We start from the raw sequence: 18,339 nt of genomic DNA, 5'->3' as shown, positions 1-18,339 counted from the left end.
CAATTAGGGCTTTATCTAAAAATTCAGGTCTCACTTGAATACATGGATAAATCGACATTGGAGGGACGAAAAATCCGCTTGCTGATTGGTAACAAACTATTGTGATTGTTTTTCCTCTTTCGGAGCTTGTTAAGCCACCAACACTATGTTTTCCCTTCAGGGCAACAACTTTTCCTGGTTTATGGCATATAGACAAACCAGATTCGTCTACGTTGAATAAGTTTGGTGGTGGAATAATCTGCATTCCATTAGCATTAAACATTATATATATATATATATATATATATATATATATATATATATATATATATATATATATATATATATATATATATACATATATACATGCATACATAATATGGAACTAGATGCTTGATTAAAACACTTCAGTAATCGAATACATAAAATTTTATCTTACCTACAAACTACAGAAGTTATTTACATTCATAAAAGCTCTAAAAACCTTGAAAAACCATTCAAAACCTTATTAGCTATTTAACCAACATTTAATTGTGTGTGCTTATTCAGCCATTTTTTTCGAGCATTTTCAGGATTTTTTACCAAAAAAATAATAAGTAGATTGGGAGATGATACCCTTGATGGAAAGAAAAAAAGAAAAGTTTAAAGATAAAAGTTATAAAACTTCTTTGTTTTAGCCTTTCAAACACTTGTTGTTTTTTTAATCAAAGTTGACTAAATTTGCACCCTATAAAAATTCTTTCGATTTTTTTCAATTTCGAGCAACCATCAACTAATACTGCATTTACTGCTAGTTTTAATGATTCATTTGACTAATTACCATATTTTACATGTTTTGAACCCATTATATGATGCTGTAAAATAATGATTATATATATATATATATATATATATATATATATATATATATATATATATATATATATATATATATATGATATAATATTTTATATATACGTATATTATAGACAATATAAATTAATTTTATGACATATAATATATATATATATATATATATATATATATATATATATATATATATATATATATATATATATATATATATATAATATAATATTTTATATATATGTATATTATAGACAATATAAATTAATTTTATGACATATAATATATATATATATATATAATATAATATTTTATATATATGTATATTATAGACAATATAAATTAATTTTATGACATATAATATATATATATATATATAATATAATATTTTATATATATGTATATTATAGACAATATAAATTAATTTTATGACATATAATATATATATATATATATATATATATATATATATATATATATATATATATATATATATATATATATATATAAATTATTGTATATAATAAATCATTAATTTATTATATACATATTATTATATATGACATAAATTTAATTTATATTATGAGGAATTAATATTTTATTAAGTTTCACAGAGATACTAACGCATTCACTTTTTTACTAATTCGTTATTATTTTATTACTATCTGAGTTACTAAAATCAACTTCTTCAATACATAATATTTTAAACGCTTATTTCCGTTTTGGTTTCAGAGAAAGCACAGGTCGGGAAAATTTGCGCTGCCGAAATAAAAAACTATTTATCAGCCAAAATTATCTCCTTAGACTCTAAGGAGATAATTTTCCCCAAGGACTGCTCTAAGTTAGAGCAGTCCTAGGGGAAACTTTTATATCTTGTAACATGCTTTGAGTTTCATCTTATTGTTGCCCACATTTTATTCAGTTTAAACTTTTGAATAAGATAAATAACAACTTTTGGTAAAAATTTCCGAGAAAAAATGTTAAGAAAAAGCTAATAATCATAAATTAACGTACCTGTAATGTAAAAATAAAAGTTTAAACCAATATTTTTAGGAAAATTGTTTATCTTGCTACAATACCCAACTATAATTTTAGTATTCCATTGAACAAATATTTTTAGGTGTCTTTTGAAGGGGTGCCGAAATTATTTCACTGCCGAAATTACCCTACTATACCCTAATCAAGCATTTGTGGCAAAAAATAGAATGTCGATATCCAGATATTAAGTATCAATTATTATTTAGCCAAATTGTTCATTCCCTTTTGAAAATTATTATCATCTTTGTTTTCAAAGAGCTTTATCTCAAGACTCAGCCGTAGCGCTACGGCTGCACCTTGAGCAGGTGAATAACAAAAAAAATAAAAAGAAAAAGAAAACCTTTGATTCGGCTTCACATATTAAATTACTAATAATACTACCCGCTTATGGTATAATTGACAATCTTCTGAATTGGATAGCCAGTTTTTTAAATATGAAATCTCAAGTAGCAAAGTTAAGCAATGTTTCTTCTCACACAATATCTGTAACAAGTGTTGTTCCACAAGAAAGTATTCTAGGCCCTACTTTATTTATAATGTTCATCAATGATATCAGTGATTATATAAAGAGCTTAACGTTAACGAACTTAAACTTATTGCTGATGATATAAAACTATATTCTACTTATGATATACTCTCAGTCAACCTTACCACAGCTGTTATGCGTTTGTATGACTGGAGTTTGTACCTGGCAACTTCAGATAACAATAGAAAAATGCTTTATTTGATTTTTTTTATTTATTTTGATGACATGATTAGTTTTGCTTCCAATCATTAATGAAATTAATGATCGGAATCAAAACTAATCATGATTATAGTGTAAATAACCAGGAACTTTCATCATGTTTTATGTATATGTTTTAATCAATCATATTAATAGTATTTGTGATCTTGGAGTTACGATTTAAAGACACCTGAAACTTGATCAGCTGAATATCATCTAAATTTGATAAATTTTATTCATCTTATCGTACATAAAGCTATTGAGAGTCTATCTAATTCTAAAAGCTTTGTATTCACGAGATAGATCACTAATGGTAAAAGCCTACTGCACTTATGTACGTCCTATGTTATAATACTGTTCTCCGGTATGGTCACTTTATACTATCTGCCAAATTAATAAAACTGAGAAAGTTCAACGGTTCTTCACAACAAAAAACATTTTGTCTGTGGTCAGCATCCTATAACAAACGTAAAGCTAAGCTTAAGTTCCACTCGCTTGAATATTGTCGAATTGTCAACGATTTAGTTTTACAAACACCGTTTTAATCTTAACAGCACAAAGTTTTCTTTTTCCAATCGAGTTTTCAACTTATGGAATAGTTTACTAGAAAAAGTAGTATTTGCATCATCTGTATCGATGTCTAAAAACCGTTTAACTACATTATTCTATATAATGCAGTTTAGTCTTAAATATTGTTGATCTTAACACAGATCTATTAAACTGTTTTAATGTATACTGCAGTATAAGTAGCCTTTAGACCTTTTTGTTCTTCTAAATAAATAAATAAAACAATATTTGGTTGTCTAACTTTAAAGGAAGTGATGTTTTTCTTCAATACTTCTCTCCAATGGACTTTAATTCGCATTTTCTTTGGAGTGCTATGTAAACTTGAAAATTAAGCACATTTTAAACTAAGCCAAAACTATATCTTAAGTTTAATAAATTAGGCAGGGTGTATGATGAAAGGGAGTCCGAATTTAATTTTTCATATTTAGAACAATTTCATTCCTTATTTTCAAATCAAAATGCAAGATATTAAAAAAAATCGCAATCTTATGTAATAAAACTGGGTATGTCTATTAATATATTTTAATGTATAATTGTTGTTACTATTTTTGCCTCCTAATGATAGTTGAACAATTAAACTGAATAAAAATTTTACGCAGGGTGAATGTGAAAAGTAGGGAGCGTCGATGTATCGTTTAACGATGCGTCGATGCATCGTGTTCGATGCATTGAACAACTCATCGTGTTCGATATATCGAAAGCGATTAGTAGTTCAATGCATCGAACAAAATTGTACCGGAACAATTAATGATGTGTTATATAAAGAAAAATTATAAAATAGTTATTTAAACTAGTTATTTTTCTATTTACGATGTTCCTTACGATGCCTTTTACATGGAAAAAACTTTTTCCGATTAATATTACATTAGACAACCTATTAATCTATTTACTTTTTACGAACTTAGGAACACCACATCACTCAACATATCACAATCCCTCATTGATGAAACGGAAGATACAATGACACAAACGCACACAAAGCCTCAAGAAAAACAACAGTTAGATACGTAAGAAGGTTTTGCAAAAGTTTGAAAATCCAAACTTTTGGAAAAGTGGTTAATAACCCGGAAGGAAGCACCTCTTTGATAGCGGAGCTTAAGACGGAGATAGAAAGCTATTTGACAACAACGCCGATTGTCGATAATGAGGATATACTTCGTTACTGAAAGAACCAATCTTTTAAGTTTCCAAAACTTGTCCGCTTCGCCAGGAGAACATTGGCAATTCCAGCAGCTTCCTCCAGCTCTGAACGAGTGTTTTCCACAGCTGGAAATATCTGTGGTGACAGGAGAACAAATCTGCCTGCTTCTAAAGTTGAAAAACTTGTTTACATAAAGGAAAACTTATGACATATGAAGAAAATGAATGGTGTGAACAATTTTATAGTTTGACTAATTTCCCGAAAAAAAATTTTTTTTTTAATTTTTGTAAAATTTCTTTGCCATTATTGTAGATGATTAAAAACAAATAACAATAACTAAATGAAATTCTATTTTTAAATCTAGCTGTTTTATATATATTTTTTATTCTTTCGATGCATTGTTTAACGATCCAGCTTTTCGATGCATCTTGTAATGATGAATCGTTCGATGCATCGTGTTTGACACATCACACACGATTAATCGTCCGATGCATCGAACACATCAGCACTCCCTAGTGAAAAGGGAAGTCTAAAATTTGTTTTAACTGAAACAATCATTAAAAAATTTTTTTTTCTAAACTAATAAAAGAAAATATTTAAGAAGTTTTGTATAACGAAATAAAATAAGGTCAACTTAAGTTTTTAACTAAGTTATACATCTCAAAAGTTATTTTAACCTCCGTAGATTATTAAAATTGTTTTTTTAAATAATAGCAAAATTATGAAACTGAAATACTGTTATGTATTCCGGGTTTTAATTTCTTTCCAACTGTTTCAGATAATTAACCGTGCATAATTTGTTTAATTATTGTTGTGGTTTGCTATAATTGTTACATATATAGTTAATTTTTTTTTTTTATAACAGTGTGTTCAAGTTGAAAAACTTTTATTTGATTTTTTTAAGCACGTCCGACGACGTAGCAGACATCCTTTAGACACGCCCATAAAAGGGAAAAGAAAACATTTATAAATTAAACAAAAAATAAAATCAACAAAAAAAAAGTACAAATAAATGTTTTAAAAGAAGAAAAGAAAAAGAAATATCTAAAAAAAAGTAAATAAGTAATGAAAATAGAAGTTAAAAAAAAACGTTAATGAACGAAATATATAAAAAGAATGGCAAAGAAAGAAAAAAAAAACTATTTAAACATCGGAACCTCGATTGGCAAATCAAGATTTTTATTATTTTTTCATATATTTCTTTAGTTTTCTTTCATATATTTATTAGCATTATTTATTTTAATATTTATTGATTTTTCTTCAGTTTTTTAGCGTATATAGTTTTACTTATTATTTTTTGTTAGTCACTTATTGTTTTGTTTTTTTAGTTATCAATTTTTAGTGATATATAAATTTATATACAGTTATATATTATTTGTTTTTATTTTCTTTTTGGCCATTTATTATATATGTTTTATTCTACCGTGTTATATTATTATTATTTTTTTTAATCATAAGTTTTTTGTTTTTTTTGCCAAAGGTAATTTTTTGTGATGTTTGTTGTAACTTTTGTTTTGCTTTGATTTTCTCAGTTTTTTTCTGTTTATATTGTATTTATTTATTTGGTTTTAATATTTGCAATATATTCTGATTATGATATTATAACAACTATGATTATATTAATATATTTACTAAATTTTATACTAAAAATAATACTAAAAAAGATTATATTAATATAATTACTACTTTATAATTTTTTTAGCAATAGTCGCTTTTACGTCATCGTTAGTTGTTACGTTTTGTCAGTTTATTACTGTTTGTAATTGTAACTTTGTATGAAAAAACGATTGCTGTATGGAAAGTAATACCGATTTATTTAAATTATTATAATTACTTTATTATTATTATGGTTACTACTATTATTAATTTATTATTATTATTACTAAGATTAATAGTATATAAATAAACTATTTTTTAAGGTATTTACTTGAGATTAGTATTTTAATACTATTTGTAAATAGCCGTGAAGATTTATTTTTAGAATATATCTGATTGATCGATTCTCTCGTGTTATGTATGCGATTATTGCATACAAAACATGAAAGAGTTTTTAATTTTCGCAAGTAAGCGCATGAAGGAGTTTTTAATTTTCTCGTAGGAACATTATCAGCCTAGCCTAGCAAGAACTTAAACTATACACCTATCAAAACATAATCTATAATTATCAGTTTGGCGTTTAAAGAAAGTTTGGTAACTATGAATGTATTGTTGTTATGCTTTTCAGTTATCCTTAAAAGAATTACAACAATATAACTTATAAAAAATTGAAAGTTAGTTTAGACCATAATTTTGGTACTTTTTATGGAAAAACTGTACTAAACGTCATAAAACATGCGTGGTTGAATTAGAAACATATTGAATTGAGTGTAATAGAATCAAATGATTATTACTCAATCAAACTAAAAAAAAAATTATTGGAATAAAAAAATTGTAATTTAAGAATGCAGGGTATAAGGTTCTATTAAACAGCTTATTATTGAACCAATAGTATTCAAATTTGTCCTAGAACTTTGAATACAAATAAAAAGTATAAATTTTATTATTATTTTAAGGTGTTTAAGTTAAAGTATCAAAAAAATGCCGTAATTTCATTGGCTAAAAAATATCAAAATAGTTTTGTTGACTTAAATTAAATCATTAATAGACGAAATAAATATAAGTGGTTTTTGTTGGATGAAACCATTAAGTCAGAAGTGCTAATTTAAGTCAAGGACGGACAAAGGCAAGAACATGCAAAAATTAAAAAAGGTTAATTACATAAACTCAACAAGTCCTGCAAAAAGATTGATATATACGAATACTAATAATTATACAGATTTACTTTACACAAGGGTTACTACATATTTTAAACCTTAAAAAAGGTTACTACTGTTAAGGTTATTACTAAAGTTTGCTAAATCAAAAAAAAAAAATCACTTTTCGCATTGATTTAGCAAAGTTTTTAAATTTCAAGTTAACTGAATACAAACGAAAATTTAATGTTATTCGTTACTCATTATATTATTACCACGAAGTGGTCTTTGAACTTACCATAAACTTCATTGACTTGATATAAATTAAATATAAATAAATTAGAGTTGTATTCTTATAAAAAAGAATTGAAAAAAAAATCACAAAACTTTTCATAGAAAACCTAAGAACATAATCGGTTGGACCTTTAAGGACTAAACTATAGAACCAAACGAAGGAAACATTGTTTTGTTAAATATTAAAACAAGGCAATTTTTGTTGTTCAAATATCCAAATGCTTAAAATATTATTTTTGTTGACTAACCATTTTTAGTAACCTATATATTCGAACTTTAAAACTTTTTTTTTTTTTAAATTTAATTCAATGCAATTCCGAGAAGCAAAATAATAAATTTATTTGCTTCCCTGCTCAAGGGTTACCCAATTTTGAATGAAAATCCGAGCCTAACTCTCATTTAAAAAAATGGTTACTTAAATAAATCAGTTTAAAAGGAGAAAATTTTATGTCAACATTCAACCATGTCAGCATCTAGCAATGTCCTTAGTTGATCTCCATTTTCAGAGCTGCTGTCTGAATCACTGGATGAGGAGGAACTAGAGCTAGAATAATCATCTTCATTAGAACTAGAATGATCAGTAATATCTTCGTCTTCTCCATCATTATCTCCTACTGATTTCAAAAGTTTTTTACTTAAATATGTTAGATTTAAATCATCATTGACTGGGCGCTTCCTCTTTCCCGGATCAGATAAACACGCAAATTTATTTTCTGCGCAGCTAGAGTTACTATCGTCATCAATTGACATCAACTCGTTCACTTCTTTATCCATTTCATCAATATCAGTTTTAGATAAAGATGATAGAGGGTGGTTACTATTTACTAAATTTGTATTGTCTTTTGGTATTTCAAAACCTTCTTCGGCTAATGGAGATAACTTTTTCTTATTATGAGCTTTTCCAAACGATTCAAAAGAGTTATGCTGAGGTGTAACTTGTCGAGACGATCCAGGCGTTCCATTTTCTACAATTGGAACGGGAAATATACTTTCTTCCGCCCATTCCCATCGCTCGCTACTGCACCAAAGCCAGTTCGGGTTCACCAAATTAATATCCGGCGATTTATATGCTTTATGAGCTTTATGAGTACCATGCCTGGCAGCCACAACATGTGTAGTACGTAGCCCATCTTCTTCCTTACCTACAACTTCAGAAGTAACCCGAGCACCTAAACTGACAGCAGTTTTCCATGCCTTACTTTTCTCTAAAGGACAATTAGTAGGTATGACGCCTGTAAAGACTATGTTACAACCCTTTAATGTTTGTCTTCTTAACTCAGGTAAAATTACTCTTATGTCAGGATTCATAGTGCCAAATGTACAAAATTTGGTGATTTCCGTGTCTTTAGAAGCGGCACCTCCTTTAGCTTTTACAGCATCAAGCGTCGAATAAAAGGAATAGTGAACACGTTCAAGAATTTCATCCAAATAGAATAGGTAATCATCATTATCTGTACGATTTTCGACGCCATTCGCTAAAATTTAAAGCAAATTAATGGCAAAATAAAAGATAAAAAATTCAACAGATCATTTTAAGTAAATGTAACAACAGTGATGTTAACAAGGCTGCGGATCATTAGCCTAAGGGCAAACCAATCAACTACAAGTTACTTTTAAAGCCATAACAAAGGTGCAAAATAATTTAAAAGCTAATATATCATTTATATATACCATCAGGAAAATATATAAATCATCATATATCAATAGGAAAAAAAACAAGTAGCATGCCAAAAATAAACAGCATAGCAACCTTCTTATTATTCCCTAGAGCATTAAAACTTTGAAAACCAAATCTCCGATTGTCCTTTATACATTTTGTAAAGGAAAAACAATAATAAACACAAAGAACCAAATAAGAAATTAGTATACATATGAACTAATTAATAAACTGAAATTGCTCAGTTGACTAATTCGTTATCACTTAACTAATCAAAACCAGCCAAATAAATCAAAGGTTTATAAAAATAAATTACTAAAACAAATTACTGAAGTAGCATTATGACATGAGCAACGATTTACTCTTAAAACAAAGCATCAACCTCAAAAGCTACAAGTTGCTGTCGGTAAGCCTAAAGGTAAGATAAAGGCCAAGTACTAACATCACTGTGTCAAGAAATACTAATTCAACAATTTAGCCATTTATAAAGACACGAAAAAACCCCTTTAGTTTACAAAAATGAAGAGATATCTCACAAGATTTTAGAAGTTTGATAGCACTAACCTTTATCAAGAGTGTTTTCGTTTGAAGAAGATTCTATAAGAGATATTTTTTTATTAGAATCATTTTTTTCACTACTAACACTACAAACAGCAGGATCTTCATCTGCAGTAGTATTAGCAGTTTTTATTTTCTCATCACAAGAATCTTTCACTTGATTATCATCTGCAACTTTCTTCTCACAAACCTCACTATTTACAGAGAGACCTGGAGTTTGAAAGGGGTCGTTTATATCATCACCTCCTTTAAAAAACTTATACGGTTTAACTGTAATAAGATTAGGAGCATAGTTCCAAACATCCTCACGGTCATCAATAATACAAACCATGTGATCTCCACAAGGAAATAGAGCTCTATAAAAACAAAATTATACTTGAAAAGTATAAAACACAAACTTAAAATTCAGAATAATATGCATATAGATTATTTTTTCATTATAAAATAAATAAGATAAATATTACTTGAGATCATGAAACTTTGAAAAACTGTTGATAAATTCATCGCGAGAACGTATTCTATGAGCAAAAAACTTGCCGTCTGGATCAAGACACTTAGCAACTGTATGTGCATACAAACGAGAACCCATTGTAAATATATGTAATTCATAAAACTTCGAGATACTTTCTAAAAACTTTCTTGCTCCTGGTCTTAATTTTGTGTGATACTCGTATTGGTGACCAGGCAACTTGAAAGAAAACACATCCTGAAGTACAACAATGTATAAGTAAAAAGGAAAAAAATATTACCTAAATCAAAAGAATTACTAGCAACAAGTTACAGAGCACTGCAATTAAGAACGGATAAATCTAAATAACAAACTATCTACTTGCCTTCGTATTTTTTGGAGTAGGTTCAACTGTGGTATGAATTAGTGTCATATCAAGATCTACTACAAGAACTAACTTCCGTGCGCGCAATAACTGCTGTTCGTCATACTTGGCCAACTTTTCAGCTTCCTATATTTAAAAAAAACTTGGAAATCATTTCAAATAAAACTTACCTCATTTATTATATATTACTTTTTTAATATTAGCCTTAATAAATCATTATAGGTAGCCATAAAATAGTTATGCTTTAATCTCTTAGCTTAGACGATTAATACTGTGCTTTAACAAAATAACATTATTAACACAGAAAAAAAAAATAAACGTAAGCTTCATATCACGGTTTGTAAATAAAGATGTTTTTACCCTTAATAACTTAACAAAAATCTTTCTTGTTGTGTTTAAGTACAAAGCTAGATGAGGGGGAGAATAGAGTAATATCCTTATTTATTTTGTTCATGTGTTGGCTATATTATGTGAAATTTTTATATTGTAACTTATATACATTTAATTTTCGGTAAGTCGAACACCAGTTAAATCGAATTTTTATTATCTCGAACTGCTCTCTAGCCCCTTGAAAGTAAGAATTTTTTTTAATTTTCATGTTAAGCCGAACATTCGTTTTGTGGAATCGTTTTCCTTGGTTCTTTGAAGGTTCGAGTTACCTAAATTTTACTTTAATTTATTATAAGTTATTTATCTAATATAGATTATATCCTTATACTTTTAGAGCCTATTACAATATATTATTTTTTGTTAAATATTAATAGGTAAAAGTACAATACTAAAATTACAATATTAACATGACAGGATACAAATCAAAATATATGTCATAAAAAAACTTAACAACTTTTTTTAAATCTGTAATTGCAAAAACAAATTATTTTATGCATAACATTATCATGTTAAGTGATAATTTTTATTATTAAAGGCTTTTAAACTATTAAATTATTAAAAACTAATATTAATAAAAAAAGCAACAACGAAACATTTTTAATTAAATCTACCTCAACACTGACTTTAAGTTCTAGAATATTATGAACAACTGGAACAGAAGCAGTGGTCGCTTCAACTAGATTACCTGGTATTCCCGCTTCTCTAAGTAAAAATATAATACACATCAGTAAGATAAATGTATCTTTTCTCAGTATTAATTTAAATTTATTTTACTTTCTAAAAATGCATGGTCTACATTTAAAACAGCATAACAAATAAAGAACTTGTTTCTCCACGCAGCGGCCTTGTTCGTCAAGGTTCCTGATTCGGAGTTATAGAGTTGAGAGGGTTATAACCACAAGTAGCCTCCTTATCTGTAGTGGCCTTCTCGGCCTTGGGGAGGTGAATTATAAAAAAAAAAAAAAAAAAAAAGTGAGAAAAACTGGAGATACCAAAAAGTGTCGACTTTTTGGTATCTCCAGTTTCCTGTATAAAAAACAGATGAGCTTAGGTTTGAAAGTAACTGAAATAACTTAATTTTTGAAAAAGATCACCCACCATGACCCTTGATTACACACTGGCTCCCATATATCAATGAAATTTTTTTCTTCAAAAGTATATCAATCTGGGACTAAAAAGAACCAGAATTTTATAGTGATTTCAAAATTCATAATCTTTTCTATTTAAAAAATTGCAAACGTATCATAAAAAACGATCTTTTCAATTTTTAGTTCAAAATTGTTGTTTTTGTGTATATAAAATTTAAGCAATACATTTTTATTTGAAACCATTATTGTTTCTGAAATCTCTATACAGGAAACCGAGACACCAAAAAGTCAACATCCATATATATATATATATATATATATATATATATATATAGATATATATATATATATATATATATATATATATATATATATATATAATAATAATATTCAATAATAAACCCCAAAAATCAACGTTTTATATATTTATAAAAATATATATATAATCATATATATATATATATATATATATATATATTCTTCCTGATGAACCTACTGATGGTGAAACACAGTGTAGAAGAAATCAAAAATTAGATAAGTGTTTTTACTAATTTATATATATATATATATATATATATATATATATATATATATATATATATATATATATATATATATATATATATATATATATATATATATATATATATATATATATATATAGTTGACATAAAAAATAAAAGTACTGAATATATATATATATATATATATATATATATATATATATATATATATATATATATATATATAGTTGACATAAAAAATAAAAGTACTGAATATATATATATATATATATATATATATATATATATATATATATATATATATATATATATATACGTGCATATATACATACATATAAATGTATGCATGTATACATGTATATATATGTATGCATTTATGTACACATGTATGCATATATATATATATATATATATATATATATATATATATATATATATATATATATATATATATATATATATAGATAGATACATGCATACTGAGTCCTCTACTTTACACCTTTGATTATCTTTTACTACAGACCTCTCAAGGGAACTATGACTACAATCAATTGCTGAGTTACCACCTGCTAAGGTTGCCTCTCTTTATTGTGCTCACCATGCTCTTATGCCGGATTCTATTCTCTAATTTTATAAAACTCTTATTTGTCCCTGTATGGAATACTGATGTCATTTTATTTATTTTAAATATGCTCTTTCTTTTCTTGACAGTCCTAAGGCATATTGTATCTAGTTGGACCTGCTCTTTCAGCCAAAACTTAAGCCACTATCCTTTGTCATGAGCAGCTGTAGCTCAGTGGTTAGCACTCGCGTCAGAAGCGAGTTCATAGTTCAACTCCAACTCTGTGTAAGTTTTATAACATCGGTTAAGAAGGTAAGAACTTCATTTCAAATGCTCTTCTGCAGTGCTCTGTGAAAAACCATAAGAACTTCTTGGGGCACCTAAAACAAAGAAAAATTATGGTTGCAGCCAAAACAAGCTAGAATCTCTAGTTCTGTCAACCAAATTTCATTCTCATTTGACTCATTATTAAGCAAAGTTGCATCCCTTTACTGTATTTGTTTTTTCATGCACTAAAAACTTTTACTTATCTAGTTTCCTTATCTAAGACTCCTGTCAACAATTTTCTTTCCCTTCTACAATATTCTTTGTTTTCAGATAACTTCAAACTTAAATATTAATTGCTTGTAGCAAACAATATTTGTGTTTGTTAGAATAAACCAGTTAAAGGAAAAAAAACATTCAGAGAAAATAAATTTCACTGATATATTGGAATGCAATTTAATTTATTCAGATTATTACTCACTGCTAGATTAAAAATTACATTTCATGGTAAAACATTTTAACTATAGTACAAGTTTGTGTGTGCGTGCACACATTTATTTGTATATGTATGTATGTATGTATGCATATTTGTATGTATGTATGTATGTATGTATGTATGTATGTATGTATGTATGTATGTATGTATGTATGTATGTATGTGTGCATATATGTATATATATATATATATATATATATATATATATATATATATATATATATATATATATATATATATATATATATATATATATATATATATATATATATATATATATTAGGGTGGTGCTAAAAACAACTTTTTTTGAAAATGTCAGCTGACAACCCCTAAATGTGTTTTATATAATAAAGTAATACTGGATTTAAAAATTTTTTGAATAAAAAATATTTTTACGGGTGCCACAAGGCCCTTATACATCAAACAGGCCCCTAATAATATAAAAAAAAAAGTTTTTCAAAAGTATATCATGTTGGGTCTCAAACGAAGCAAAATCATATACAAATTTCAAAAATAATATTCATTTTATATAAAAACATAGATAAAAAATATTATTATTAAAAAATCTTGTTAAATTCCCGATTTTTCATTTTTAGTTAAAAAACGTAACTTTTTGTTTACTAAAATCTTAAATAAAAATTTAATTATAAAATGATTCATATTTTTGAAATTTTTATACATTTTTGCATCATTTGAGACCCAACATGACATACTTTTGAAAAACTTTTTTTTTTATATTATTAGGGACCTGTTTGATGTATAAGGGCCTTGTGGCACCCGTAAAAATATTTTTTATTCAAAAATTTTTTAAATCCAGTATTATTTTATTATATAAAACACATTTAGGGGTTGTCAGCTGACATTTTCAAAAAAAGTTGTTTTTACCACCACCCTAATATATATATATATATATATATATATATATATATATATATATATATATATATATATATATATATATATATATATATATATATACATTTATATGCATACATACATACATACAGAAATTTCAGTTAATATATCGACTATCTTATAGCCTACTGCTACAAAGAAAAGCTGCTATACTAACTGAGGTTTTGACGAAAACCTAATTTTTGGCGAATTGAGATTTACAAAATTTTTTAAAGGTCAACTGTTTTTAAAGCCTGATTACACTGGGAGTTTTTATTCTTATCAGTAGTGACTGATTAGAACAAAAACTCTAGATGTAATTTCGTAATAAAAGTTTCTGAAAATTAATAAACGCCTACTCTCATGTATTAAGCACCTTTAAGTAAGCATATGCTTATCTAGACACGCATATATATATATATATATATATGCGTGTCTAGATAAATAGCTTGACTCGCAGCAGAGTGCTGCTGCATTTACTGAGGGTTCGGGATAGGACACAGCAATCTTTTCTTTAGTTATTCTTTGGTTTTTTCTTCTATTTCTGAAAACGCCATAAGCTAAAGATAAGCAAAACTAGTGAGCAAATGCTTATTTAAATCAGCTATAGAAGATATTATATATATGTGTGTGTATATATATATATATATATATATATATATATATATATATATATATATATATATATATATATATATATATATATATATATATATATATATATATATATATAGTTGACATTCATTTAAAAGACTTTTATGCAACTTTGACATTTAAACTTAAAAAAAAAACATCAGAAAAAAGTAAAAAATAAAAGTACTGAAAAAATGTAGTCAACATAAATACTGGTCTTAAAAGATTTCATACAACTATAGACTAAAAAGTGTATGTATTGGAAGGTAGTAAAAGTGTAAAAGATCTATCAGAGAAAAAGAAGAAAAAATAAATGTTTTTTCATTCTTCTTTTTTTTAAAAGTCTTAATTTAGGTGAAAAATTAAACTCTATAAAATATATAAGTAACATATAGACTTAAACCAGAAGTAATAAAACTCACAAAATTATATTTATATAAAAAATTACTTTCTTAAATCTGCTCCACAATCACAGCACATATCTTTCATTAGAGTGTTGTGTTCACAATCTTGCTGTATAAGGCGAGCTACCACTTGTCTGTAAATATTTCAAATATATCATATTATAAATTGAGAAACTATTACATACAATCAAAAATAAAAGCAATTCATTAAATTATGTAAACTAATTTTATGCTTAAGTGAAAGTAATGTAAATTTAAATATGTTTATAAATATGTGTCAAAGCGAATCATTTAAATTTGCTTCGAAAACTATTGTCAAGTAATACTCATAATTTGGAGTAATTGACTTGTAGATTGCTTACTTTAACCACTTGATTAAATTATGGTAGTTTAATAAATAAGATCTATTCTTTCAGAGCTAATTTAAATTATTACATGCATCACTTGTTAAAACTACAAACTAAACTATTATGATTTTTTAAATGCAAACAATAATAATAGTTTAAGCAATCACAAAAACTAAATTATAAATTTACACTTATACAAGTTTTTTTATATAACATAAAATATATTTAAATGCTTCATAAAACGTACCCACGTGAAACATCTTCGTTAGGTTTAACAGAAAGGTCAACTACTTTTCCGTTGAATTTTGCTTTTAGCTTTCTTTGAACTATAAAGCTCGAAGAGTCAGGAATTTTCTCTGTAAAAACGTATGTTGCAATAATATTATCTTTTTTAACAGAATCATTTGGTTTGACGTGCCATTTTAATATTTTTGACTTAGATATACAGGAAAGTACAAGATCTCTCGTCGCCATTTTAAATTTTTTAAAAGCAATTTAACTACAAACTGTTACGGAATAAAAAAAAATGTCTGCAGAAAAACGTCAATTATTGTTTCTTATAGTTATTCCGATAACAGCAACGACGTTTGGCATGTCGGAACAAAATTAAATGTTTTTTTTTTAAGAAATGTGTGTATATATATATATATATATATATATATATATATATATATATATATATATATATATATATATATATATATATATATATATATATATATATATATATATATATATATATATATATATATATATATATATATATATATATATATATATACACACACCACACTACCGGCAATTAATTTGAGACTAGCGGTTAAAAACGGTATTTACATTTCAAAAATAAATATATCTGATTATCATATTCGCACTTCTTTATTTTTGGATCAAAAATAAATAGAGCACAATAAATAAGTGGATAGAATAGGATATGGGCATTTTTGCACCCAAAAATTTGCTTATGTACAAAAGTATACAAAAGTGTATGTGCTGAGTTCTTCCAGCATGAAAGACAATACAAGTATTATTTTTAACTGTTCCTTGATTTTGTCCAAATATTGTATTATTTGAACTGTTTTTTTTTTTTTAGTTTCTATATTGTCGTACTAAAATGGTTCCAGTTTCAGAATTAAGCTTTGAACAGAGAGTTCACATTGTTTTACTTGATGAAGAAAGTGTTTCAGAAAGAAAAATTGCCAAAAGAATAAAAATACTAAAGACTAGAGTTCACAATACAATCAAATGTTTCAAGGAAACTGGTCAATATTGTGACTTACCACGACCTGGACAGCCTAGAAAGATAGAAAAACATGGTGATCGTCGTAATACGAGATTATCTATGTCAAACAGAAAATTAACAGCTTCACAAATAGTGAGAGAATACAATGAAACTGCTGAAAAACTTGTTTGTGTCCGGACAATAAGAAATCGTTTGATGAAAGCTGAACTTAGAGGACGTGTAGCTGCCAAAAAACCGTTGCTAAGAGAAGCAATGAGGTGAAACAACTACAATAGGCTCGCAAACATGCCAAATGGACAATAAGTCAATGGAAAATAGTAGTTTGGAGCGATGAGTCCAAGTTTAAATTATTTGGCAACAAGAGAAAAGTATTTGTACGCCGGCACTAGAATGAACGTTACATTCCGCAGTGCATTATGCCTACTGTTTAGCATGGAGGAGGTTCAATAATGGTATGGGGTTGTTTTGCAGGTCACAAAGTAGCAGATTTGACCAGAGTTTGTGGAATTATGAAAAAGGACTAATTCAGAGAATCAACTAGTACAAGAAAAAACCCTTACTTTAATGGACTGGCCTGCGCAGTCACCAGACCTCAATCCCATTGAGCTTCATTGGGATGAAACAGACCGGTATGTGAAGCAATTCCAAGTAAAATCTGAGGAACAAAATATTTTGTCAAAGGAACTTACGCCGAAAATACGGATAAAAAACTTGGTCCTTCCATCCTTATTTTCCTTCTATTTCTATTTGTCATAAAGTTTGCTTTTTTCTAAAAATTAACTTTAAAATCATTTATTTGAAAAATTATTGGAGGGGCAAATGCCCCTACTGTCTCCCCCCCCCCCTCCCACCTTCCGGTTGCTAAAGGCCTGTATATATGGATGGTTAAGCGCCAAACCAGCCTACACAACAAAATTGAAAAAAATGAGTTTATATTAAAAAATGATTAATATAATCTTTCTTTGCAAACCACAATAAGCTATAATTAAAATATTTAAATGTACTGGGCAGCAATAACTTTTGTTTGTTTGGTGTAGCGGCTTCTATTAAAATATTTTACGCCACATATGCCTATCCGCATACAAAATGGCGTCAAATGAGTTTTGTATAAAATTACTCCCATCA

The 18,339-nt window shown here is 26.9% G+C and overlaps 2 protein-coding genes across 2 annotated transcripts; one reads left to right on the top strand and one right to left on the bottom strand.

Moving 5' to 3' along the window:
* Nucleotides 1–7,749: 7,749 nt before the first annotated feature.
* On the bottom strand, nucleotides 7,750–16,511 carry LOC100197996 (RNA polymerase II subunit A C-terminal domain phosphatase). Its single transcript, XM_065820322.1, has 7 exons — nucleotides 16,219–16,511; nucleotides 15,669–15,758; nucleotides 11,371–11,461; nucleotides 10,370–10,495; nucleotides 10,001–10,242; nucleotides 9,543–9,892; nucleotides 7,750–8,796 (listed from the first exon to the last, which is right to left on the bottom strand). Exons 1-7 carry the CDS (start codon nucleotides 16,443–16,445, stop codon nucleotides 7,772–7,774), a joined length of 2,151 nt encoding a protein of 716 aa, XP_065676394.1. The 5' UTR covers nucleotides 16,446–16,511; the 3' UTR covers nucleotides 7,750–7,771.
* A 574-nt stretch (nucleotides 16,512–17,085) lies between these two features.
* LOC136092065 (uncharacterized) lies at nucleotides 17,086–17,475 on the top strand. Its single transcript, XM_065819783.1, has one exon. The coding sequence runs from the start codon at nucleotides 17,086–17,088 to the stop codon at nucleotides 17,473–17,475; it is 390 nt and encodes a 129-aa protein (XP_065675855.1).
* The last annotated feature ends 864 nt before the right edge of the window (nucleotides 17,476–18,339 follow it).

The sequence above is a fragment of the Hydra vulgaris genome, chromosome 15 (assembly GCF_038396675.1).
Source record: "Hydra vulgaris chromosome 15, alternate assembly HydraT2T_AEP".
NCBI classification, from domain to species: Eukaryota; Metazoa; Cnidaria; class Hydrozoa; order Anthoathecata; family Hydridae; genus Hydra; species Hydra vulgaris.
This window is presented reverse-complemented; position numbering and strand designations above follow the sequence as displayed.